This window comes from Sitodiplosis mosellana, unplaced genomic scaffold (assembly GCF_009176505.1).
Source record: "Sitodiplosis mosellana isolate CC-2019 unplaced genomic scaffold, AAFC_SMos_1.0 Smas_scaffold_1, whole genome shotgun sequence".
NCBI lineage: Eukaryota > Metazoa > Arthropoda > Insecta > Diptera > Cecidomyiidae > Sitodiplosis > Sitodiplosis mosellana.
The window spans coordinates 17,812,206-17,836,522 of NW_022595244.1; the positions used below are offsets into that span (position 1 = coordinate 17,812,206).

At 35.1% G+C, this 24,317-nt stretch overlaps 3 protein-coding genes across 5 annotated transcripts; all 3 read left to right on the forward strand.

The window, feature by feature from the left end:
- Positions 1–1,281: 1,281 nt before the first annotated feature.
- LOC129564689 (protein takeout) lies at positions 1,282–6,474 on the forward strand. 2 transcript variants are annotated; one of them, XM_055438867.1, is made up of 6 exons: positions 1,381–1,441; positions 1,619–2,079; positions 5,121–5,213; positions 5,282–5,429; positions 5,498–5,684; positions 5,780–6,474. In XM_055438867.1, exons 2-6 carry the CDS (start codon positions 1,965–1,967, stop codon positions 6,020–6,022), a joined length of 786 nt encoding a protein of 261 aa, XP_055294842.1. In that variant the 5' UTR covers positions 1,381–1,441; positions 1,619–1,964; the 3' UTR covers positions 6,023–6,474. The 2 variants fall into 2 exon arrangements, with proteins under 2 accessions (XP_055294834.1, XP_055294842.1); XM_055438859.1 differs by having other exon boundaries at positions 1,282–2,079.
- Positions 6,475–6,986: 512 nt separating this feature from the next.
- On the forward strand, positions 6,987–17,395 carry LOC129564791 (circadian clock-controlled protein daywake-like). 2 transcript variants are annotated; one of them, XM_055438943.1, is made up of 7 exons: positions 7,015–7,219; positions 7,381–7,998; positions 8,100–8,936; positions 9,536–11,065; positions 16,118–16,371; positions 16,449–16,719; positions 16,807–17,395. In XM_055438943.1, exons 4-7 carry the CDS (start codon positions 10,996–10,998, stop codon positions 16,956–16,958), a joined length of 747 nt encoding a protein of 248 aa, XP_055294918.1. In that variant the 5' UTR covers positions 7,015–7,219; positions 7,381–7,998; positions 8,100–8,936; positions 9,536–10,995; the 3' UTR covers positions 16,959–17,395. The 2 variants fall into 2 exon arrangements, with proteins under 2 accessions (XP_055294909.1, XP_055294918.1); XM_055438934.1 differs by having other exon boundaries at positions 6,987–7,998.
- A 1,876-nt stretch (positions 17,396–19,271) lies between these two features.
- On the forward strand, positions 19,272–24,097 carry LOC129564773 (MFS-type transporter SLC18B1-like). The gene is made up of 9 exons (XM_055438911.1): positions 19,272–20,556; positions 21,656–21,844; positions 21,942–22,257; positions 22,333–22,473; positions 22,591–22,756; positions 22,832–22,927; positions 23,001–23,282; positions 23,356–23,478; positions 23,571–24,097. The coding sequence occupies exons 1-9, from the start codon at positions 20,437–20,439 to the stop codon at positions 23,680–23,682; spliced, it is 1,545 nt and encodes a 514-aa protein (XP_055294886.1). The 5' UTR covers positions 19,272–20,436; the 3' UTR covers positions 23,683–24,097.
- The last annotated feature ends 220 nt before the right edge of the window (positions 24,098–24,317 follow it).

Here is a 24,317-nt window from a genome sequence, read left to right on the forward strand (position 1 = left end):
AGTAACCATCTGGTAAAATAAGTACATTTTTTTGAATTGTGGGTTTTTATTTCGCTATCTCTTTGTGGCAATCAAATGACATTTTCTAGAACTTTGACAGTTTAGTAATGAAAAAAAGAGAGGTTTGAATGCGTACGTTGCCCTGACACGTAGAGGAAGTCATATGCAACTTATGCAATTTTCGCACCTATTCAATTGTATATTTTGCAGAATAAACACGATTAGTAATTTTCCCTCATTTTACTTTCTATTGACCAATATTTTTCCCTCCAATTTGTTGCGATAAACTGAAGCAATGAAAATCATCGACATGTTTCTATGCAGAAGTAAGGCATACTTTAGTCATTGAAAAAAAAAATAGTTGGTGCTCTATTGGACAAGTGATTTCCTAGAACTGGTTGGATCTGCTTGATTGCAACGATGATCGACACACAACGCATTTGTACGAATGCTCTGCGATGCATGCGAAAGGAAAGTAAACAAAAATGAACCATCAAACAATCGTAAAACTGCTTTTTCCACAATAAAGCTTCTTTTTAACAAACCGTTCATGTCGGTTATCTCTTTCGTTTTTTGTGTTCCAGAGCATTTGCACATATTTCATGACATTTATTAATGGGATGAAACCAAAAAAAAAAAAACGTTCGTGAAGAGTACTCGACTGGCAGCTTTATATCAATCCGTTCATTTGCGCATTCGATTGTAGTGACGCATTTAATTATAGCATTTTGAGCGTTTACAATACTCGTTCATATTACATTTTATCAGCGGAAACGATTGCAACGCACTTCCTTTGATCGATTCGTACATATATGTAGTGGATGCACTTTGCACACTGCCATTCGTTGCATAACACAAAGTAAAAAGGAACTGCCACCAAAAATTAAGCTGAAAATGAAAGCCACAAGCCGAAACCAAAACGAACAACAACTTCGAAAAAAAACCACACGATTCACAACATGAAAGGTGCAGCGAGTGACTGTAGTATTGCAAACGAGTGTATATATACACGTCTCTCTCTCTCTCTCTCTCTCTCTGTGTGTGTGTGTGTGTGTGTGTGTGAATGCGAGTGAACAGCAACGCAGTCGATTTGTCTTGGTAAACGTTCACTTCGACGAGACACTCAAGTGCACTCGTGTACATATGCATACACCGTGTACACCCTCCACATGTCAGCAATACCACTACTACGTTTGCAAAATAAAGCGTAGAAATATTGACCGCCGAACTAAACTGGTGCCGTATTTGCGTAAGTGCGATTTCTCGATTTTTTCTAGCCAGCGGCCGCATTATGTATTAACAAAGCTGCCCAATTTCAACTGGATGAACGGAACGACATCGGATCTGTTGATTCGCTGGCCACACTTTAAAAGCAAACATTTCAGTTTTGGTTATCGTTCGTAACGGTCACAAAAATTCATCGCTCTCAAACGCTCATCGTGTATTTCCAACGAAAATTTATTACCAATTTTTAAATATACTCTGTTTAACTCTGTTTATTTTTTTTGTGTCCAACTCCTTTAATGTGCTACATCAATGCAAGGCTAATATTTTGTTTGAATTTCCAACTAAACGCCTTTTAACACAAATTATATTTTTATTGATTCGTCATTCAAAGGGAATTTAAATGGTAAAATCAAGTGTTAACATTGAGAAGAGTCAATATTTGTGGATCGATTAAGAATTAACATTGAAGTGAGAGATCACAAACAATAATATACGGTGCTTCTGTTTAAAAGTACAACGAAGAAGGATTTTTTTTTTCGTTCACCTCGCCTACATATAAGTTGTGTCACATCAAACATCTCGATTTAGTGCCGACAATAACGTACGACTTTCAATAGCATCAATCTGTTGTGATAAAAATCGATTAAATTGGTTTCTCTGTGAAACATCCGATTTAGAGTTAAATTCGCTTAACTCTTGTATTTATAAAGACCGGATCACATTCTTCAACATACGAAATGATTAGCACCAAGAGTACAGTATTATATCTGGCTGCATTGCAACTGGTCGTCTGTAGTACATATGGCAAAATGTTAGAAATAGTCAATAATAAACCACAGCTGAAAGAAAAACGTAAGTTCACTTTGATTTTTAACTGTCGAAAATAGAAACCAATCGAAAGTTTCAACATCGCGAATATTTTCGTGTTTGCATCTAAAAATAGCTTAAAAATCACACTCAAAATTCATATTAAGCAATAGACGTTTGATGAAATCTAAATTAAAAGCCGTTCAAAATTTTAATTGTTATGTTGGTAAAAGAAATTGTATTTTTTAATTATCATGAAGCAATAAAAGCAACAACAAAAAATGGTTGCGCATGAGTCCATCCAGACCATTTATATTCACAGCCGCTACAGTATTGTTGAGACAAGTAAAAAAGTCGTTGATCTTGGTACAGTTTCTAGTTATTTTTTTAATCCATCATATGTGTTTTTTTGTCACCTCTGTGCATATCATTCATGCGTGTGCCAAATTTTCAATTGAACCGGTTTGGATGTCATGCAGTCAAGAGCATTTGATCAATAAAAATAGACAGTTTCAGTGACAGTTTTTTTTTTCGCAAGCCACAAGTTTATCAATGTCCATTTCCATTCTTCACACTCGGACGAGAAACATTGATCTATTTATGAACAGAAAATGTGTCTCATTTTACATTGCATAACATTTTTTGCAACGAAAAGATAATAAAAGTTTTTTATTTTCACAACTTAACTCACGCACTATGATTTTAGACGTATGGCTTCTTAAGCTCCCGCAAAAATACACTTATTCAATAACATATTGATCATAAACGTTTTAGTTTTGTTTTTGTTTTGCGTGAAATTCACTATCAAATGTTTTCATGCTATGAAATCAATGGCTACGACGACGGCAGTGGAGGCGGTATTCATGCGAAGAAGAAGCAAAATAAACAAAAAAAAAAAAAATAAATTGAAATGAGATCCAAAATAACGTAATATACCGATACATATGGTATCATCAGTTACGCGTTTATAAATACATAACAAAGAAAGCTTCTTTTTGCGATTAAATAATAGGTGCGTTCGACGTCTGGTTAATCAATTCCGAAGAAAGCGAAATGAAATGAAAAAGAAATTCAACAACAAAACGGTTGTCTTCGCTGCGGTTCGAATTGAAACAATCGGTTTCGATCGGACAGTGGCTTTGGTCATAGACATAGGAGTCGATCACTAGCGATCATGTAACAATAACAAAACTTATAATTTATTCAAAGTGGAATCGATCGATTGTAAAATGGGTTTTGCTTGATATTTGAAGCCGACATTTTCATACAGCATATGACAATGACCAATTCGCGATAGCTTTTGATTATTCAATTAAAAGCATGTTTAAAAAAAATTGAAAAAAAAAAAAAAATCACGCACTCAAAGCAGGCAAGACAGCAGAGTGGTGTGTGTAGTACACATGGTGTGCGATCTAAAACGGATGATCTGCCGCAAGCAATACAAGTTCAAACCATCGTAGAGTGAAAGCGATCATGTTTTAGTTCCGATATTTTATGCCGTCATCGATTACCAATCATCCGATGCGACCACAACGACGTTCAATTATCTTTTAGATATTTGCGATAGCCGGCAGATAGAGAGAGAGAGACAGAGAGAGAGAGAGGGAGAGAGAAGCGAAAGCAATCCACAAATATATTATATCAAGTTATGACATCTGGTTCCGTTTCCACTAAATTAAAACGATCAAACGATAACTAAACGTTTTTTTTAAAACCTGTGGAATTGCAAATATATATTCGAAAATGACTTCCTCACATGTATGTGTGACCAATAAATGGTGATAAATTGTCCATTTTGCGTTTTCATGACTACGAATCTACGGTTGGTCTAGCGCATTGAAAATTCCACTCTTTGCTCAAAAAAAAAAAATCGGTTCGATGTGAACTTTTCGCGACGATGAATAAAAACTTGTTTGTATTATGCAATGGCAGAAAACAGAAACATTCCAATTTAGTACTCTCTTTTGGGTCACCGCTCGAAATCTTATTGATTTATGCATTCACCTCTTGTTGTCCGTGGTCGATTCCACCAGTAATCGATTCCAATAAAATGTCGTCATTGATCGCTGGCTGACGACAACAATGACGTTCGATACGTTAATGAGGTTTGATGACATTCATTTCATCCGAACCAAAATATTTAACGATGCGATGCGATTGAAATCAACACTAGGCTATTTTGAAAATTCTGTTTCTACTGTCAGCTTTTGTGTTTTATTTCGAAATTGAACATTTTGAATAGCCACCGATTGCCTCAAGCCACAACCAAAAGATTGCCTTAAAGTTGTCGATTTAATTTTTAAAGCTCAAACGCGATACAATAGAATTGCTTCGATGCTGCTGCAATCAAGTGCATTCACATCTTTGTCGCAACTGCCGTCGAGTCGAATGAGAAACATAAAAATTATTGACTTTCAAACGGTAAAAAATTTGCGAATGATGTAAAACCTTTGAAGCAACACATTTTGCGTAAACGAATCATTATTCTCGGGCAATTCATCGGCAAACACACATAAAATATCGGATCGGATGCAATGAGAAATCGCCAAGTTTTCAAATCTTTTCGAATTTTCATGCAAGATTAAGAAATACAAGAAAAAAAAGCATACTTTGATTACGACAAACAACGACATTGCGACTGCATAGACACTCACATACACTCTACGTACAATTTCGAAGTGGAAGAATTAAACGATAGCAAAAACACGAAACCGGTCGATTGCATACATTTTGCATTTTTTGTGCTTCGCCACGTCTAAATGTTAATCTTTGTTGAAATTTAAATCAGCATTTGAAGAGAAATAAAGGCTCAATGTGAACGAACGATAGAATTAAATGAATATTTGATTTTCTTAGCGTTTAAAACAAGCGTAAATTTTAATGCGGGAATATGCAGCATAAATGTTGTAATATTTCATTTTTCATGACAAATATGTCGAAACCGAAATGATTTTTTAATCTTTTTTTTGCATTTCAAAAGTTGGCCGAAGGTTTTCAATGTAAATTGAGACGTTTTAATTTTTTTTTTTCACATAAACCATGTTAATTTAATTATTATGTTTCACTTCTGTTTCATGGTTTTACAGCTGATTGGTTGCGACAGTGTAGCAAGAGCAATCCAAATGCAGATGATTGCTTCCGGCAAATGTTCGAAGGAATGTTCCCACAACTGGCCAAAGGTAAAAAATATGAGAAATAATTTAAACTCGATAAATATTCTGACTTTGAATCTCGTATTTGTTTGTAGGTATTCCGGAATTGGGCATTGAACATTTTGAGCCCTTGATTCTACAGTCGGTATCGGTGTCACGAGGCAGTGGCAGTCTAACACTTGCGGGTGGTTTCAAGAATTTGATTGTGAAAGGTCCATCAAATGCCACAGTTAGTCGTGCAAGGTAAACAATGTTTTTTTGCCGTTTTGTTTTGCATCGCGTTGGTCAAAATTGGTTCCGTTTTTTTTCAGCCTTGATTTAGAAAAGAAACAATTGAGTTTTGACTTGGTGATACCAAAGCTTCGCATCGATGCTACATATAATTTGAAAGGCAACATTCTTCTTCTGCCAATCGTTGGAAGTGGCAATGTCGCGATGTCAATGAAAGATGTGAAGAGTTCCGTGTACACAAAAATCAGTATCAGAAAAAAACCGGAGGTACGTTTCTGTATATGCAGTTGTAATTTTTCCATCGGCAGATGCCATTTTTTCTTATCAAACGGTACCGTTTCTAACTTTCGTTCACTTCACAGGAAGTGATTCACATTGATGATATGAAGGTAACATTCTTGGTGGGCAGTATGCGAATTCATTTAGATAATTTGTTCAATGGAAACAAAGTGTTGGGTGCCTCATTGAATATGTTCCTGAATCAAAATGCCAAAGAAGTGATTTCCGAATTGAGATCAGACTTGGAGCATGGTCTAGCCAACATTTTCACCGGTCTCTGGAATAATGTATTCTCAAAATTACCAAATAAAATGTGGCTGGTATAGAAGTGCAGCAACCAAATCACTTACCGAATTAGCTGTTTAACAAAGTACACACATAATTTATTCCTTTCCGCTAAAATTGTTTTGCCGAAACTATAACATTTAGCGGAAATTCGTTCATTTGTTTAATTTTCCTTATGTTGTTAATTATTATCAAACAGTCGTTCCGACCCAATGTGTAGCTTAAGAAATTAGATACGACTCTTCTCTGATTGATTATTTCTTGAACAAAATCTCTTGGTTTTTTTTTTTCTTTATTAAATCTCTTTTTATTTAATGATATTTATCGCAATCAAGTGAATTTCGATTGGACATAAGGTCTACATACGCTGTATAGTATTTTCTAAGCCGTTTCGACTTTTTGCCACTATACCATCTTTTATCTATTTCTGTTATATTTTAAAAGATTGTTATTGTAAGAGGTTTTCATTATATGAATAAAATTTTAAATCAAAATTAAACGAATCGTTTTTGTAACTAGCCTTCATTTATAGTAATTTGAACGAACGAAACCTAATTCGAACGAATTTAAACCGTCACTTTCGATTGATTCATGGGAAAGCACACAAAATGATCACCTTTGCATTTACTAGCGACATCTTGTTTCTCGATCATGGATTTGAATCTAGCTTTCGAACGTTATTTTAATGAACGTGATTTATCAAATGGGCGAACGATTCGTTTTTCGTATATGTATGAATAGAATGTGATGTGATTCAATCATTACTGAATTTAGCTAATTGAAGCGATGACAAATATATGAAAAGAACATACACTTGCTTTGCTATTCCAAGCCGTATCTATAGATACAATAAGCATAAATATACAATGTGCAGGAGAATGATCGCTTTTCGACTGTTGATTGAAATTGAATTCAGAGACATCTACCAGTTCAGTTGTGAATGAAACGTGTATGTACCCGTAGTTTACATGAGCAGTGAAATGTCACTTAACAGATCAAATGAGCAGTGACTGTATTCAACGGTGTTTTGTATGAGAATAGTTTTACTAAACGAGGCGAAAAATAATCAACCAAATTTCGTGCCGGAATAGGATCGATGTCACAAGACAATTATGTTGATAATTTGATGACACCAACTTGGAGCTACCGTAAATGATTTCTATTGTGGAATTACATTTCAAATATACTCAAATAAAACAATAGTCACGATAGTCACGAAAACAATCCCTCAAACGCCGGTATATTTCGAAACGTTTTTGGCATTACAAAATGTCAATATTTTCCGAGTTCAAATAACCCAAATTGATATAATTATAAAATAAGAACTGATTGTTCGCTCTTGAAGTTGCCCTTCAATTTGAAGATTAGAATTTCATTCTACTATAATTTTGTTTTCAAGAAATACTTGTGATGGAAGACACAATTGAAAATTCGACGAAATTTGGTGTTTTATCCATGGAATTTGTGTGTGAAAAATGTGAAAAAGGTCAAAGCCACGATTATTGAAAGCGGTCATCTTAATACTGTGGCATACATTCAAAACAATGGCGCTGAAGCAAGAAGAAAAACAAAACCAAAATTGCTATTCGGCGAAGGTCGTCGAGCCGCGTGCACGCAATACCATCACTATAATTATGAATGTGTTCCATTCGCCGCAGAGTCGATTCCATTTGTGGTTTCTCACTTGATCGTGTGTTGACGGTGTTCAAATCTATTGGACCGTGTCATGGAACATGGAAAAACGAGCATAATGGCAATTGAGAAACCCATTTGGTCACAAAAATGTAAACAAAGAAATTTATTTTCCCATTGTTACTTGTGATTTGATGCAATCTTATGGCGCGCGCGCATTCCGAAATCTATGATCTCACCGACAACAAAATGAATCATCAAATGTAGAGAGGAATGAGCTCCAATAAATCACACATACACACAGCATGGCAAACCTACGTCGCGACAACTCAATTTTCGTCCATGTGTTTTGCTGCGATTCCGTTTGTGGTAATTTTCTTTTGAGGTAATTCGCCTATTTTATTCTATTTTATTGATTGACCTTGAATCCAATTAAAAATGCCAACAACAAAAACCATTAATTTTTTCCCACTTATCGAATTGCAGCCCACCGTCACCAGTGAACAAAAGCGTCGGTTGACAACTTCGGTCAAATTATGCAAGAAAGATCAAATGATGATGATGTCCTCATGTGGTGAAAATTTCGCATATAATCGCAAAAATACGTCGAAATGTTAATACTACTTCGAGGTCTGTCACAATATGTAAATATCGCTTTTACTGACGACATTGTAGAGAAGACAGAGAGAGAGAGAAAGAGAGAGGCCATATCTTGAGTATCAGCTGTACATGGGACACAACACCGTGATACTACGTTTTTCTCTCAACTTATCATTCAGTTATCATTCAGCCAGGAAAATGAATCTAATTAGAATAGTCAACGATTTTTTTTTCTCATACGTTCATAAGTGGAGTTCGTACAAGCCCATCGCGTTGTTCGTTTGTAAACATAAACAAATGAAACGATACACACAAGCAATAACACACCATACTACTGTTTTTTCTGCAGCGGTCGATTCTCTGTTATTTGTCTGGGTAGCATACACTCAAAGTGGGCTCTTGGAGACGACCGAGTAACATAATGCTTTAGCACACAGTCTAGTCAGTACATGCACAAATACATTCACACTTATAGACGCAGTGTATTTACTAGCGACATGAAAAAAACCACTCTAAGCGACGAACCAACCGAATGCGGCCGATATAAAAATCCACTGGAATTTTTCTACATGTTTACTTGAAAAGGTGCTTTCCATCCAAAAAGTCGTCTGTGTAGCAGTACTAGAAACGTTGGAACGTTTTGGAGTGTTTTATTTATTTTTAACAAGCCGATTTCATCGATCAAATTATCAAATTAAAAATTGATTTGCACAGCAATTACTGGTAAGATTTGATTTTTCTATTTAAAAAAAAATTGCGGAAAAAACACAGCATCTATTTACTCATCATTCAATAAATGAATAAATCACAGTTTTAACAAGGCTGATGCGTGATGAGAGAGAGAGAGAGAGAGAGAGAGAGAAAATATCGATTATGGCTGATTACCAAATGTGAAGTTTAAAATGAATAACCAACAATAAACCGTTGTCAATTTGGTTATTGCCCGTGGATAACAGAGAAGGAAAGTGCAACAAAAATACAATTGAATAAAAAAAATGTCAAGAATGATGATCAGCTATGGTCTTAATTTAAAATTTATTTCGGTACTGAACCGATGGTGGTTTACTCAATTGATTTTTGTGCATCCTCATCATGACTCATCGTATTATCGAACTGGCTAATGCATTTTGTAATCTTTTTAAATGCGATCCAATCGGCCGCTATGGTTTGCTCCAGTCAATTGTCGATGCGATGTGCTTTCTTCTACTTCACGCATTTGTTTTTCTTCGCTGTTATTTTATTTTTACATGTTACGTTAAAGCATGCTAAATTATTACGTAAAATAAACACATCAACACTTTTTATATTCGATATATATGTAGCTCGGACAAACGACGCGAACGCATAAAGACCAAAGCATCAAAGAGCGTAGAGACTCCGCAACAGAGGCAACCGAAAGTGAATTTTTATTCATAGTTCCATCGTAGATCAAGCAACACGACAACATAGCCGCTGCGGATTATTTGTTGGGTTGCAGTACGTTTATATTTGGCACAGTTGCATCGTGAAATCTATTGGCCAAATCAGTTAGCGCTTCACGAGCCAAGGTGCACAAAACAAACCAATCAACTCGATCGATTACAATTGTCGCAATTGAACATCACGAAAAGAAAGAAAAAAAATCATTTTAAACCAAATTGCATTTGTCGAAAAGAATTCCAAGAATTAGAAGACATTTCTTCGCATTTCAATCATAATCAAGTGTGAGAGTGACTCTTGGATTAGAAACGAGAAAAACAATAACAACAACAATTTTTGAGTTCATCAATTTCGTGCCGATTGATTCACGCTGTATATTGTTACCTATTTTTTTTCTTCTTTGCTGTATATTGGTGTGAAAAGCCACTTGCAATAACAATACCTTCATAGCAAGTTTATGCAATCCAAATCAATGGCAAAGTATTTGTAACAGTTGCACAAAAACAGAATAACTCGACTATTGCTGCCATAATTTTTTTTCTTCGTTTTTTTTCTCCTTCGCTGATGAACAAATGTAAAAAAAAACACACAATAAATAAAGCCGTTATTTTAATAAACAAAAGTGAAATAAATACGCGTGCAGAAAAAAAGAGCAGCCGTCCAAACGCGAACGAATTTTAAATTAAAATTAGCAAATACACTTTTAGTTTTTGTTCCACGCTGAAGGTGTTTGATTCGGTTTTCATCGTTTAAAGAAGAAAAAAAAAAGATTGTGAAATTTCGCTATAATATTTCGTTGGTTGTTGTTCGTGTTTTGTGTTCTTCAGTTTGATCGGATGTGGAAATTGGTTGGATCTATTCTTTGACCTGGTTTGATGTGAAGGGAGAGTGAGAGAGAGAGACAGAGAAAGAAAATAATAAGAAATACATAAGGCACTCGTTCGAACGTACACCAAGCGGAGCGCACTTGAATCCATGCATTGCACTTCATAGCCACGGATTTTTAAAACTCTCGACAGCACGCTTTGGATAGTACCAAGATCGATCGGTGATCAAAAGTTAGTTAGTGTGATAACGCCATAGAGATCGATCGAGTCAAAAACGTGCACATTTTAACATAAGTATTGGGTAATTCCAGTTTGTGTGCATTTTATTCATTTGCCGAGTGTTTATTTCGAAATTGGGTAACCGACCGCCAGCACCAAATCGGCATAAAAACGTAGTTCGAGAGAGTGAAATCGCTTCTGTGAAGAAACAAAATAAAACAGTGCATTCAAGAATTGACGACGTCGAGTTTATGTGATCAACGAAATAAAACCTAAGCGAGACAACAGCAACGAACAAAAAAAAAATACGGATAACCATGGAATTTGCCGTGAATTGGATTGTTTTCAGTGCGGTTGCAATTTCAATCGGCTCATCGATAGAGACACGTAAGTTATCCCAAAAAAAAAAACAAAAATCCACGCCTTTTTTCAGCTATTTTTTTATCTTATTGACATTCTCATGGCATTGAGATACTTTTTTTTTATTGTGAATGGGATCGCATTGAAAGGATGAAGCATGATTCTGATTGAATTTACGTCAATGCAAATCGAAAGCTATTATTTCGCCTTTTGTTTTGATTTAAGTTTTTTTTTTCGGAAAACGATGATCGAACTAACTTGTAAACAGGTTACAGTTTTCATGAGCCAACGAAACTCAAAATACGACAATTAAATAAAATTCAAATATGCACATGCTCCAGCTCGAAACAACAACAACAACAACAACAAAATAAACGAAATATTTCACATAATGCAACGTAGAAGCGCGATCGACCTGCTTGTAATGCAAAGCATAATGCAATCACAACTGACACAGAGACCATGTGAGAATTTTACTACACCACAGATACGAATGTAGCTTATTATAATCATAAATAATAAGTATGGTGAAATGTTACCGTTGAATTATTTTTCGTTGTGCATGCGGAGTCGTTGCCTTTTTTTCCACATTTATTAGTACTATTAATGTCGTTGTTAATTTTGTGCTTTTATGGTGCAATACCCCAAGATCTTAACCAAATGCAAACGACCATATGATTCATGTCTTCAGTGTATTCCAACGTGAAAGAGAAGAAAAAAAAACAATTTGTTCAGCCACCATTCTAATGCAATTGGCATTTTTTCCCAAACAAATAACAACCGTCTGCAAATACAATCGTTCTGACTCAGATTCAATTATTATTGGTAACTAAATGGATGGCAAGACTTATGATTGGTTTTTTTTTTTCTCTCTTGAAACGTTGAAAAGAAGCAAAAAAAATTAATTTGAATTATGTAAAACTGTATAAAGTGGCTTTCCGTTGCACGCATTTTAGTTCAAAAGATGCTAGTTCAATTCGGTTTCGTTGATTGAGTGTGTGTAATTTCATTGAATCGAACTGTGATCGGTTAACGCTCTATAATATCAAGGCGGTAGATAAATGTGTGCAGAGAAGATATCAGCCAGCTGTCGACTATATCAACGTGACTGGTGTATTGCATAGCGAAGCATTGAATATATTACATTTCAGCGGTTTCGTCAGAACGCCTAACAAGTTGCCTTTCAACTTCAAATTTCTTCATTTCGCACCAGCCAACACATGCGAGCATGTGTAGTGCGGCACACACTCACAAACACATCGTTTGAAACGCATTTTGCAACACATTCTTCGCATCGCTTACGCTTCAATCTCTCTTTATATTTCTTTCTGCCTCTTTCTCTCACACTCACACACACACACAAACCCATGAATGAAAAAAAAAAAATCAATTTCACTCATTTGCTGCAATCTACCGGATCGTTTGAAACGACGCATGCGAAACCGATTTAATCGGTTCACTTCGCCCGGAAAACTGCCTGTGGTCAAACAGCTCACGAGACACACACTCAATCAACTAATTGACAAACGTTCGCATTCTTAGCACCGCATATTTTTATTTTTACATGTGGCAATAAAAAAAAAAGACACACACACACTGATAAGGCAGTTGACCCACATTTTCTTCAATTTATAAAAGACAAATCACCTTAAATACATTTGTGAAAATTCATGAACATAGTAATAGGTGTTTTAGTGAATGAATCATCATTGGTGTCAGCTAATTAAAAGCTGAAGCAGAGAAAAAAAAATCGGTATCAAGGCGTCAAAACTTTTGGCGGATCAGCATTGTGTGTTGAAGGTTATCAAAAAATTATTTCGAACAAAATATTTAATGGTATCTCTTCCGCTCTACTTGACAGTTTATTTGCAATTTCGCAGCTATAACCATAAATGTCATTATCTTCAAATTTATTTACTCACGAGAAATATTTTCATACATAAATGAAATAAATTTTGCGATTTATAACAAAAACAATAATTGTCTGGTCATAATAATGTATTCTCCGTTTGCTATCAGTTGCGTCGAGCGCATTTTTATGCATCGAATGTGTGTGTGTGTATGTGACATTTTAACAGTGGACGAAATCAATGAACCAACAAAGTTCAAAGCAACAAAAGATTTCAATCGAAAGTCCAAAGTTTAAATTGCAGTTTTATCGATAGAGCAGTTCAAAATTTCATCAATTCGGAGACGACGGCTCTTTAAATGCGTATTTAACATTTGTTTGCTGCGTATTATTGCAATTAATAGCCGGCGATTATAACACATTTTGTTTCAGCTTCCACTTGCTTATTTCATTCAACGTTTTCTATTATGCTATTGGGGGAAAACACCATCACGAAACACACAGTGATCTATACAAAGCTTGCGTTGCGACAAAAAAATTTTATAAACACGTTCACGTATCGATTTACACAAGCGTCGTTTCTAGTTACGAGAATTCTTGTACAACCTTTTAAATTTGTATCGTAGCACGAGCGCCACTACCTTTTTTCATCACCATTTTTTTTTTGTGTTTGTTTCTCATATAATGCCGATTGCTTCAGCCAGCAGTTTCGTGTCACACATCACCTCACGATTGCACACGAAGAAAGAAAACGATTTTGAGTGTGAAGAGACAGGGAAAGACGGCAAAATAGAGAATATAAACGAAATCGAAGCGTTTATTATGGTAAAATTATGGTGTGCCAAATTAGCACTGCTAATTTGTTCGGCGGAATTATGGCAATAACTTTTTCTTCGTTTCACTGATCGGTCGACATTTGATGCTACATCGATACTGATGACACTGGGTTGTCATGGAAATTATTCTGTTTCCCTGACCTTATCGAGCCTGTGTGTCCATGCACTTTACATTTTGTTTGTTTTTTTTTTCACACCTGCTGAATGTAAACAAAACCACCAAGCCGTAGTGTATTTTTTTCTCATCTATAATTAAAATCCGCTCGATTGCAACAACTGGAAATTTAGTTTTATTGGCAGAATTGTTGGAGGTTGTGAGCGTTTTTTACCGTATTATTTGTGGCACGTACTTTTTTGGAAGCATTGAAATCCGGATATTTTCATTGACTTCAATTTACTGTTAAGAGCTCAATAAATATCGATTACAACGTTACGTATTTTGAATGACGGCATCTGAAAACTGGAACTATCAGCTGTAGAAGATGGTTGTGCCAACACTTGATCCATGACCGAAAAATGTCATCACTTTATTTGATGTGCTATGCACAACAATGCAAGTGTGTCGACAGCATAGTTTCCAAAATTTAATGACGCATACAACTGGCAACGACACAACACAGAAACCGGATTCGTTTTGTGTTTACTTGTGTCATTTTCTACCATTTCAACGAAAAATAATTATCACAACTGAATTATATGTGCATTTGTTCCATTTTTTTTTTTCATTTGGTCATGACTTGGCGTTCACGTAGTCACAATTTTGTTTTGCTTTTCTGTCTGCACAAACAATTTTATTAATTTGTTTGGAATATTTCTTAATGCATGAAATACGATAAATGACACTGAATATTTGTATGGTTCGAATGGATTCTGTTGCGTTCAATTGGAATACACAATACCTTTGTTGGATCATTTGGTCATACTTCTATCAGAATCTTGGACTTTGATGAAATTCAAGAATATTCCATCAATTTTTCCGTCTCATCTTCTGTAAAAGCCAAACCATAGAAATATTTCAACGAAGCCAAAATCCAATTTCATGCCAGTTTCGATGATATTGTATTGGTGATTAATTGGTGCCAATCCTTTTTGATTGATTGGAAATCAACTCACTTTCGCTTTTATGCTTCTGTGTTTGTATTAATAAATTTTAAGATGATTATGTATTGGATTTGAATATTTTCGTAATGACAAATGAATCTTATACTGATATCTTGTGTCCAATGCCCGATCAGGTAGGTGTAGCATTATAATTGCAAAACCAACGTGAATGAATCGCACACGAAAAACAAAGAACGAAATACTCAGCAATCTCGCGACATTGAGTTTTATTTGCTGTTGATTCTCTCTATTTTATGTTAAAATTATATCTTATGATTTTGCAACGACATATTTCAAAAACTCATATTTACTCGATGCCATATTTTATGGTTATTGAACGAAGAGATGGTTGCGATTATTATGAGCATGGAGGCAAGAGTGTTGCGGTCAATAGTGAACATCAGAGGAAATGACGCTAAAATTCGGCATACTTACTTATAAACCATCAATATATTGTTGATGGTAGAGTCCGAAATATCTTTTGGCCTGACCATACACATTAAACGAAATATGTATACTTTGAAACCGCTTTGAATAGTTTGGAACGACAACATTGTTGAAGAATGTGAATTCAAAAAGTTTAAATTGAAATGTTCAATTTTATGAGCTCTGTGACAGCAATATAATTTATTTTGTAAATGATTTATTCCTACTAGTGAGAGGAGGAAAAAATAAAATGTATCCGAAATCAATTATGGCTGTCCCTGGATATTTTCATCACTGTGATTGGATGATGGTTTTTAAATACAAATTTCATGTATAGGACATACATTCATGTATGACCTGGTCATTTGTGGCAAACAAACAACGCTACACGTTGGGCAAACCAATAGTTTATTGGCTTTTGCACATACAAGCATGGAAAATTTCCTTTCAATTTCGGATCGTTGATGTCATCGGTTGCTAGGAAACGCTTTCATTTATCCACTCAATTTGCAGTTAAACGCAGTTTCCGTGTACACATGTACAGGCACATTGACCTTTACACACCAATAATTATTTAAATGAAGGTGTTGGGTTGCAAAAAGGAACAAATTTGTCAGCAGAACTCCAAGGTTTTGCGATAATTATTGGTCCCAGAAAATAAGTAACCGGAGATTTACTCTGGCAATATCAGAATGAGGCTCGTGCTGTATGACGTCTTGCCATCAGTGACTTGTTTACAATAATGAAATTGATTGCTTTTAAATAATTTTCAAATCTCAGTAGTATTTTTTCCCCCAGAATAATCAAAACTCTTCATTACAAACGTCAGTCCAATCAATGTTTTTGTTTCAATTTGTTTCTTTGCAGCCAAATATATTTTACCATGTCAACGAAACGATCCGCAGATAAATCAATGCATAAAGCGGTCATTCAATCATTTGAAACCATTTTTGGGCAAGGGACTTGCGGAAATAAATGTGCCAGCACTTGAACCATTGTTGATCGAACAAATGAATATGGACAATGACGCCGGAGCCGTGCGAATAAAAGCTAGATTCAGTGAAATATTGGCAAAGGGAGCTAGCAACTACACCATCAAAGAAGTTCGCAGTGATGTCAAGGTAAGGTTGATTTGGCAACGTAAACTCTATTACAAACAAAACTATTCAATGGTTTTTTTTTTCTTTTGAATTTGTAGAAACTTCGGTTCGACATGCGTTTGACAATTCCACGAGTTGAGGCAAGAGGCAAATATGACATCGTTGGCAATGTACTTTTGTTGCCGGTGCGATCAAATGGTGAATTTTGGGCTGAATTCACTGATATCACAGCCATCATCAAAGTGTACGGCAAAGAGCAGACACGCGACAATGATGCCTACATGAATATTGAAAAACTTGGCTTAGATTTCACGATGAAAAATGCTCGATTCAAGGTCAAGGATAACCTAAATAGTCAAAATGTTCTCGGTAAATTGATTTTTATTTTTGAATTGGAACTGTTTGTTTGGTCAGTAAGAGTATTGACTAATTTAACATGTCGTTTTCAATTCGTAGGCGAGGCCATCAACCAATTTTTAAATACAAATGCCAATGATTTGGTGCAAGAAATGAGACCAGCTGCATCACAAAGTATTGGACGATTGTTCAAGAAGATCTTGAATTCGGCATTCGGTAGCATACCAATGCGACAATGGCTCCTTTCTTAGACACAAAATAAGAAGAGAAAGAAAAACAACGTGACTCACGACATTTGTTATAGCTGTCATTCATCATTGCCGCACGTGCACCACCAACATACATTTCGATTGTTCTACAATCTGATTGGGGTTTCATTCAAATTCACACCTTCATCTTAATTGGGCGTTATATCGTTTAGTTTACATAATCTAATATCAATTAATGAAAGAAAATCGATCACCTTCCCACTGAAGCCCACTTATTCTCATCTGCAATTCGGAAACTTCCATTTCATCGTCTATCACGTCATAGATTTTGTAATTTTATTCTTCAATCAATCAACAAAATTTAGATGTAAATTATATTGTTTTTTCTTTAGCCTTAACAGATGAACATAGTTTAAATGAAACATTTTTATTCAAAATTACATATTTCGAAATCCACGAATAAAACTGAATCAAAAAGATAATATGTACTATCCATAATTGAACGAAAAATTTGTGGTTTTTGCGGTTAATGATTGAAATTACGGTAAGTAAAATGGCAAAAAAATCCGACGACGCGTAAACAAGCGTTTTCAAGCCAATAGAAAGATTCACAATTTGGAAACGGCGTTCAATTTTCCAGTACAACAATATTCGATTTGGAATGCGAGTTTCTCGGGTCAATGATGTGCGAATGAATCAATAAGCAATGAGCATTAAGAATAAGATTAAAACGGCGCAAATATTGATTTACATTTGTCAAGTTAAACATAAAAAGTATATGCACTATTGCTACGTCCCGGTTGCGAAAGTCTCCATTATATATTTGATAACCTGGCGCTGACCACGTGTCGAGTATCAAATGCAACGATATGTGTATCGAACCAGACTTGGAACAATATAGTATATAGGACGAGCCTCATTTGAGTTCGTCAAATTGCGTTCATAACAAATGTCAATCAAATCATTTTCCATGTGAAATGTGCATTGAGCAGTATCTTCGAGCGACACATTCGGATCACTGACCAAATTATTGAAGATAAGCAGTTCTAAAATGAATGCACCAGGCAATGGAATATTGTTTATGGATTGAACAGATGCATTTGCATTCAACTCGGTCAACACTGAAGTTTACAATTCGCACAATGAATCGACTTGATGTCTAACCCCAATTTGTCTATCGCTCCAGAAATCCACATTGGTTTCTATATTTGAATGCACATTGCATGCGCGAATCTATAGGATATGTGGCGCGTGCGTCATGGCGCAAATTGAAAATATAATTAAATTAATTCAACCTTTGGCTATTTGTATACAATTATTCTTATAATATTGAGAGAAATTAATAGATTGATTAGACAATTTTTTTAAAACAATTTTCCTCAAATGGTTCAAAAAAAATCGAACGCATAAATGTGTGTTAAATTTTTTGTTCGCAATTGGATTGCATTTTTGGTGCGTATATTTGTGGCTTATCATAACTGTCGCGGCATTCGGAACTATCTAAATATAGAAAACGAATATTCATTCAGATCGAATGTAGTCAAACAGCAAAGTTCAAACAACAATACAGCAAGTAAAGGAAGTTTCAAGAAAGTTGTACAATGTCGCTCACGCGATAATCCTTTTAAATTAAAAAAAAAATATCTAAATTTCTTCACTTGAACGACATAATAAAGCACTCCGAATAATTGGGTCATTTTTGTTGTTACTCTTCGTAAATCACTCATTTTTTTCAGTTCTTCTTTTCAATGGAATTTGATTATACTTTTTCTTGGTGTTGAATTTTGTGTTTACTATATCTGAATCAGAAATGAAAATAAACATTGAAATGTTTTCAAAGCGTTTATTGTAAGCATGAACTTTGCCATCAATATTATCAGAAAACAATCAATTGCAACGGATGCATAAAATAAATGTCAAGTCTATCATGACGTATCTATAAAAAAAAGAGACACAACAAAATGATTATTTCGAGATTTAAAAGAGGTTTTACTTTACATATTTGTGTTTCGCATCTGCAAATCTAAACATAAGAAACTCATTCATTCAATGGTACAGATGTCGTTGTTGTTGTTATTGGTTAATAAATGAAAAAAAAAAACATTCATGCTGGCGCCTAATAAAGGACAAACCAATCGTTAACGATGCAATTCTATTATTACATATTTATCTCCATATTCTATTTATACTTAGAAAACAATACGAATTGTTATAGTTTTATTATGTGTATTGTGACTGGACGCAAGCAAATAATTCAGACGTTTATTTGTCAAAAGTGCTCTCAATTCGCTCATCGAACAAGTAAACTGTATCGAAGCGACGGGAACGACGCGATGCTCTTGCCTTTGTCACAAATAGGCCGATGTTTAAACAATTCTTTTGCACTTTTCCACACATTCAAAGTGTTGCTTATCATCGTTCTTCATAGCACATTTCGGTTGTGTTAATCTTCGACTCAAACACGCACGCTGCAACCAAAACATTATCTCTCGCTTCATTCTTTGCCACTGCTGCGAAGGAAAGTGATGCGCCCTTTGTCTCTGTTGCTCACGGTGATAATGCCCTTTGAATGTATTTGATTATTTTACAAATCGACTTCGTTTCAACTGTGTATACTCTTCTAAATCAAATCAGTTGTAAAGTTGTTAGTCTTGTGAACAGATGTCCGAAGAAATTCCGTCAAACATCAATAACAATAACAACTTGAGCAATAGACAAATTGTCGCTGCAGCATCAAACACTGAATAATTTTGACTGACGTTACGAAAATTCAATGTTTCATTAATTGATTAAGAATTCTCAACGAGTTTGTGAAGTAAAATTTGAGTTATTTTTTGTTTTGTTTTTGTTTGAAAGACATTTTTGTGCAAATTAACTGCAAGTGACCCAATAAACTCTGTTCAAAATTGACCACCAGTTGCTGTTTGAACTTTTCTCAAAATGACAAATCGTAAATTTTTCTTCGAACGATATTTAATTTTCAATTACTTATCAAATTTTTCCACATAGACTGTTAAAACCAAAAATAAAAAATTTGCAACATCGAAACGGCACTTCACGATAATGGTATTATCGTCCAAAATACATCTCAACCGAGAAACAGTTGGAATGTAAGAATTTCACGGAAGACTGTAGCAACATTTATTCGAAGCGACTTTTTTGGCAACGGTGGCGAATTTTTTGTTTAAATAAGTTGATGTGATATTTATGAAATAGTGACTTATCTAAACATTGTTGTAAAAAATACTACGATAATTTCGAAAAGTGCTCGCAATTAAGTATAACTAAAGTTCCTTATGTGTACATGTGTATGTGTGTTTTAAATGCCATTGTTGAATGACCTCCAGGATCAAACGATTTAATCTTCAAACGTTTCGCATTTTTTTTTTCCCGCGCATAAGAATTATCAACTCTTATGTTTTTTGCCAGTCCAAATCAAAAGTATAAACACATTTGAAGTCAAAAAAAAAATCAAGTAGCAAATAGGAACAAGCGACTGACAACACAACCGTGCGTCATCATGCGAAATTTTCTACCCAAATTTACAAAACGTCAATGGCTTACATTAATCATCATTGGGCTCGCTGATTTTTGCAATGCAATCTGCGTTAGTCTACAGGCTCCATTCTTTCCTCAAGAAGTAAGTGTTGACTTTTCCGTTTGATTTTGGATTATATTACATTTTGGCATCATTCAAACTCCCAAAAAGGTTTTTTTGTTCTAAATCATTGGAATGAAGAACTATTTCCGTTTGATTTCCGTAATTTCAATGAATAACAAACAACAACAACAATGACAGTTAGAGCAAATCGTGGCCATGAATTTCGTCGCTTAGTAGACTGAAACGTAGATAGTGCATTGATAATATTCAAGCAAACGAATTCCGACAAAATGAAGAATTCAATTCACCTCGAACGAAGTACGTCCGTTTCCTTGTGCTGTGCTGTTGATATTGCATACGCAATTTAGTGCATCGTCGACGGAACGGAATCGTCGAGTTCAATATGTTGATTATAGTTTATCATGAGAAAGCTAAAATTAAAAACTGATTAAATCGACGACATTCAAATCCAACAACAACAACAACAACAACCATAACAGCAGTTTCGATTCCATTTCATGTAAACGGCATCGAGAAATGAGAGCATAATTATCGATCACGATTTTTTTTTGTCGAGTAAACATATTGAAATCGCAGTCAAAATACATCCAGAATATTCGTATGCAGTTCCACGTTTTGTCTACAATTTCGCAATGCGTGAACGCAATCGCCATTTATATTTTTAATTTATGGCTTTGTAATCAGTCTGAAATGTGTTCTATCGACATTTTTTTTTTCGGCACCGTACAGCTGTGGTCACTGTTGTCTGTTGAAATGCATAAGAAAAACAATGATTACTCTCGCTCAAACATATCGAAAACAATTTGCCACGCACGGATTCGATTATCAGATGTTTTGAATGAATGATCAAAGTTCAATTCGTTTTTTTTGGGGGTAACAAACCTTCGGCACTGAATTTTAAAACGTTGAATTGTTTCAACTTCCGGCATCGTTCGTCTTGAAAGTGTTATCAAGTTATACGAAAACATTATGCAAATTTGTTTGCCAATTTTGCTGTAGGACATCATTTCTCTTCGGCAGAACTTTTAAAAGTAATTTACAAGAACAATGAACTTCGTAACATCAATCATTTTCCCGAAATTATGGTTAACATTTTGTGTTTTATGTTTTTTTTAAGGCAGAAAAGAAAGGCTGCACTGCAACTGAGTATGGATTGGTATTTGGTGTGTTCGAGTTAATTGTATTTTTTGTATCGCCGCTCTACGGTCAATATCTGAATAGCATAGGACCAAAAGTATTATTCAACGGTGGTATTTTCACTACCGGCACTTCAGCCATTGTCTTTGGTTTGCTCGACAAAGTTCAGGTAAATTGAAAAATGGTCAACACATTTTGATTGGGCCGATATAAAAATGAATTGAATTTATACTTATCGTCATTACCGCTATTTCTTTCATAAAAAGGGACACAGCCTATTTATTACATTAGCCTTTTTAATTCGAATCATTGAGGCGCTTGGCAACGCAGCATTCCTAACAGCATCGTTTGCTATCATCGCAAAGGAATTTCCTGATAATGTGAGCGTCACATTCGCCTCGCTAGAAACATTCTTTGGATTGGGTTTGATTGTGGGTCCAATGGTTGGTGGTTTTCTATATCAATTGGGTGGCTTCTTTTTGCCATTTATCACGCTCGGTTTGCTGCTATTTTTAACGGCCGCTATCACTTTATTCGTACTGCCAAAACACAATCAAACGCTACAGCACGGACAATCAAGTGGTAATTTGAAAGGATGACGAAAGAATAAATCAATTTTAAACATACAATTAATGTGAAATATTTGTGTGTTTGCAGCTTCAATACTGTCTCTGTTGAAAACTCCAGGAATTCTCGTCTGTTCAATGAGTATAATGGGAGCTAGTGCTTCAATTGGTTTCCTTGGTGCTACGCTCGAACCGCATCTTCGTCAATTTGATTTAAGCCCGGTTCTACTTGGTAAGCGTTTAGAAACTCGCCATTTATTTTCATTTCTGGAATCTCATGTACAATGTACATAAAAATAATGCAATTCGTTATGAAAAAAAAACCACGCACTATTTCTTCTCTCACCAGGAATCGTTTTCATTATAAATGGTGGATTCTATGCAGTTACTGCACCCATATGGGGCTGTATGGTAGATAAATTTTTGCATCCAAAGTTATCCGCTTTAATCGGAAGTACGTTAATCGCTACTGCCTTTTGTTTAATTGGACCAGTGTCATTTCTGCCAATTGAAACGTAAGTACCTTGTTCACTACTGATAAGAGCAAAGTGTAGTGTGACTTATAATAATTTAATCTGATTTAATTGTAGTACTCTTGGCTTAGTAATCACCGGATTGGTGATGCATGGCTTTGGCATAGCCGCTGTGTTGGTAGCCAGCTTTGCGGATGCTCTACGAATAGCAATGTAAGTGTTGGAAAATGAATGTAGAATATAAATGGCTGTTTTTTAATATTGAAAATTCAATTTATTCCGTCAGACGCTGTGGTTTCTCAAATGGTATCGGAACATATGGTTTAGTATCTGGATTATGGACATCAACGTTTGCATTTGGCGCATTTTTTGGGCCGTCGGTTTCGGGTTTTCTTTATGATTCAATTGGTTTTCGCAAAGCGGTGCTTTTCATTATAACACTTCAAGCTGTCGTCGGTATCATCGTTTTGATAACAATTTTCTTTGAAAGAAAACCCCAACCGTACAAGGAGCTTAGCGTGACGGAACCACTATTACGAGTTCATGACTCATTCTACAGTGATAAAACGTAAGTCATTCTAGGGTATTCATTTGATTGGATTTTTCATTTTTTTTTTCTTTTCTCTCCATTTCCATTCCAGCAAATTCGGATCGAACAATTTGAACGGAAGTACGATGTCAATCGATCAACAACACACTTGTCCCATGACGAATGTTATGGTATGCAGCGGTCTGAATCACAAAAACTGTCAATCATGGTCGAGGTGCGTTTGAATATCACAGAAAATACATATTCAGATTATGAGATGAAATTCAGCAAAAAATATCACTTTAAATTATCTATTTTGAATTATAGCCGTTGCGAGCAAAATGGCTTTTTATCACGAAATGGCCCATACTATGGAAGTTGTGGTGAGGGAATTCCACAAAGAGTCCCGTGTTCAATGGAACGAGAAACAATTGCTTAAACATTGCCATCAACTTAAAAATGATGATGGTACGTGTCGTGGGAAAACAGAACAATTAAACAAAATGCATCGGAACTGCATTCCAAATTTAGCCATCTAATGTGAGCAATTGTTTCAATTCATCTATGTATCACTCATATTGTTTTAGTTTTACTCTTCGACATCTTGACCGAATTGTACATGACAAATTAAATTCTTTTTCCATACACATCTCTTTGCAATACACTTCAACGAAAACCTAATTTATTCGCCTGAAATGATACATCAAAATCAATTGCGACAATTTTGTTTTACTTTTACTTTATGTTATACTGTTTATTGTTAATCAATGTATACTTCATGAACCATGTTAATCTAACTGAAAGTCTGATAAATAAATGTAGCGAAATTTAAGAATGTTGATCATTCAATCAAACATCTCTTCTCTGGTTACATTTTTCTTTCTTGGAAATGATAATAAAATATCAGAATTATGGAATTTCCACAGACGATTCGAACAAATTCAATTATCGTATTTCTTACGACCGAATGTCGGTCGTACACATCAAATATAAATTGGTATTTTGCTATGAATTTATTGGTTCAATATGAATGGCATGCAACACATGCAATCGGCAATGAAAAACCAGCTTCAT

Coding starts and splice junctions, on each gene's coding strand:
- LOC129564689 (XM_055438859.1), top strand. CDS start 1,965: ATGATTAGCACCAAGAGTACAGTATTATATCTGGCTGCATTGCAACTG. Junction 2,080..5,120: donor ACCACAGCTGAAAGAAAAAC/GTAAGTTCACTT, acceptor ATGGTTTTACAG/CTGATTGGTTGCGACAGTGT. Junction 5,430..5,497: donor GCCACAGTTAGTCGTGCAAG/GTAAACAATGTT, acceptor GTTTTTTTTCAG/CCTTGATTTAGAAAAGAAAC.
- LOC129564791 (XM_055438934.1), top strand. CDS start 10,996: ATGGAATTTGCCGTGAATTGGATTGTTTTCAGTGCGGTTGCAATTTCA. Junction 16,372..16,448: donor AAGTTCGCAGTGATGTCAAG/GTAAGGTTGATT, acceptor TTGAATTTGTAG/AAACTTCGGTTCGACATGCG. Junction 16,720..16,806: donor AAATAGTCAAAATGTTCTCG/GTAAATTGATTT, acceptor TTCAATTCGTAG/GCGAGGCCATCAACCAATTT.
- LOC129564773 (XM_055438911.1), top strand. CDS start 20,437: ATGCGAAATTTTCTACCCAAATTTACAAAACGTCAATGGCTTACATTA. Junction 20,557..21,655: donor CTCCATTCTTTCCTCAAGAA/GTAAGTGTTGAC, acceptor GTTTTTTTTAAG/GCAGAAAAGAAAGGCTGCAC. Junction 23,283..23,355: donor TCATTCTACAGTGATAAAAC/GTAAGTCATTCT, acceptor TTTCCATTCCAG/CAAATTCGGATCGAACAATT.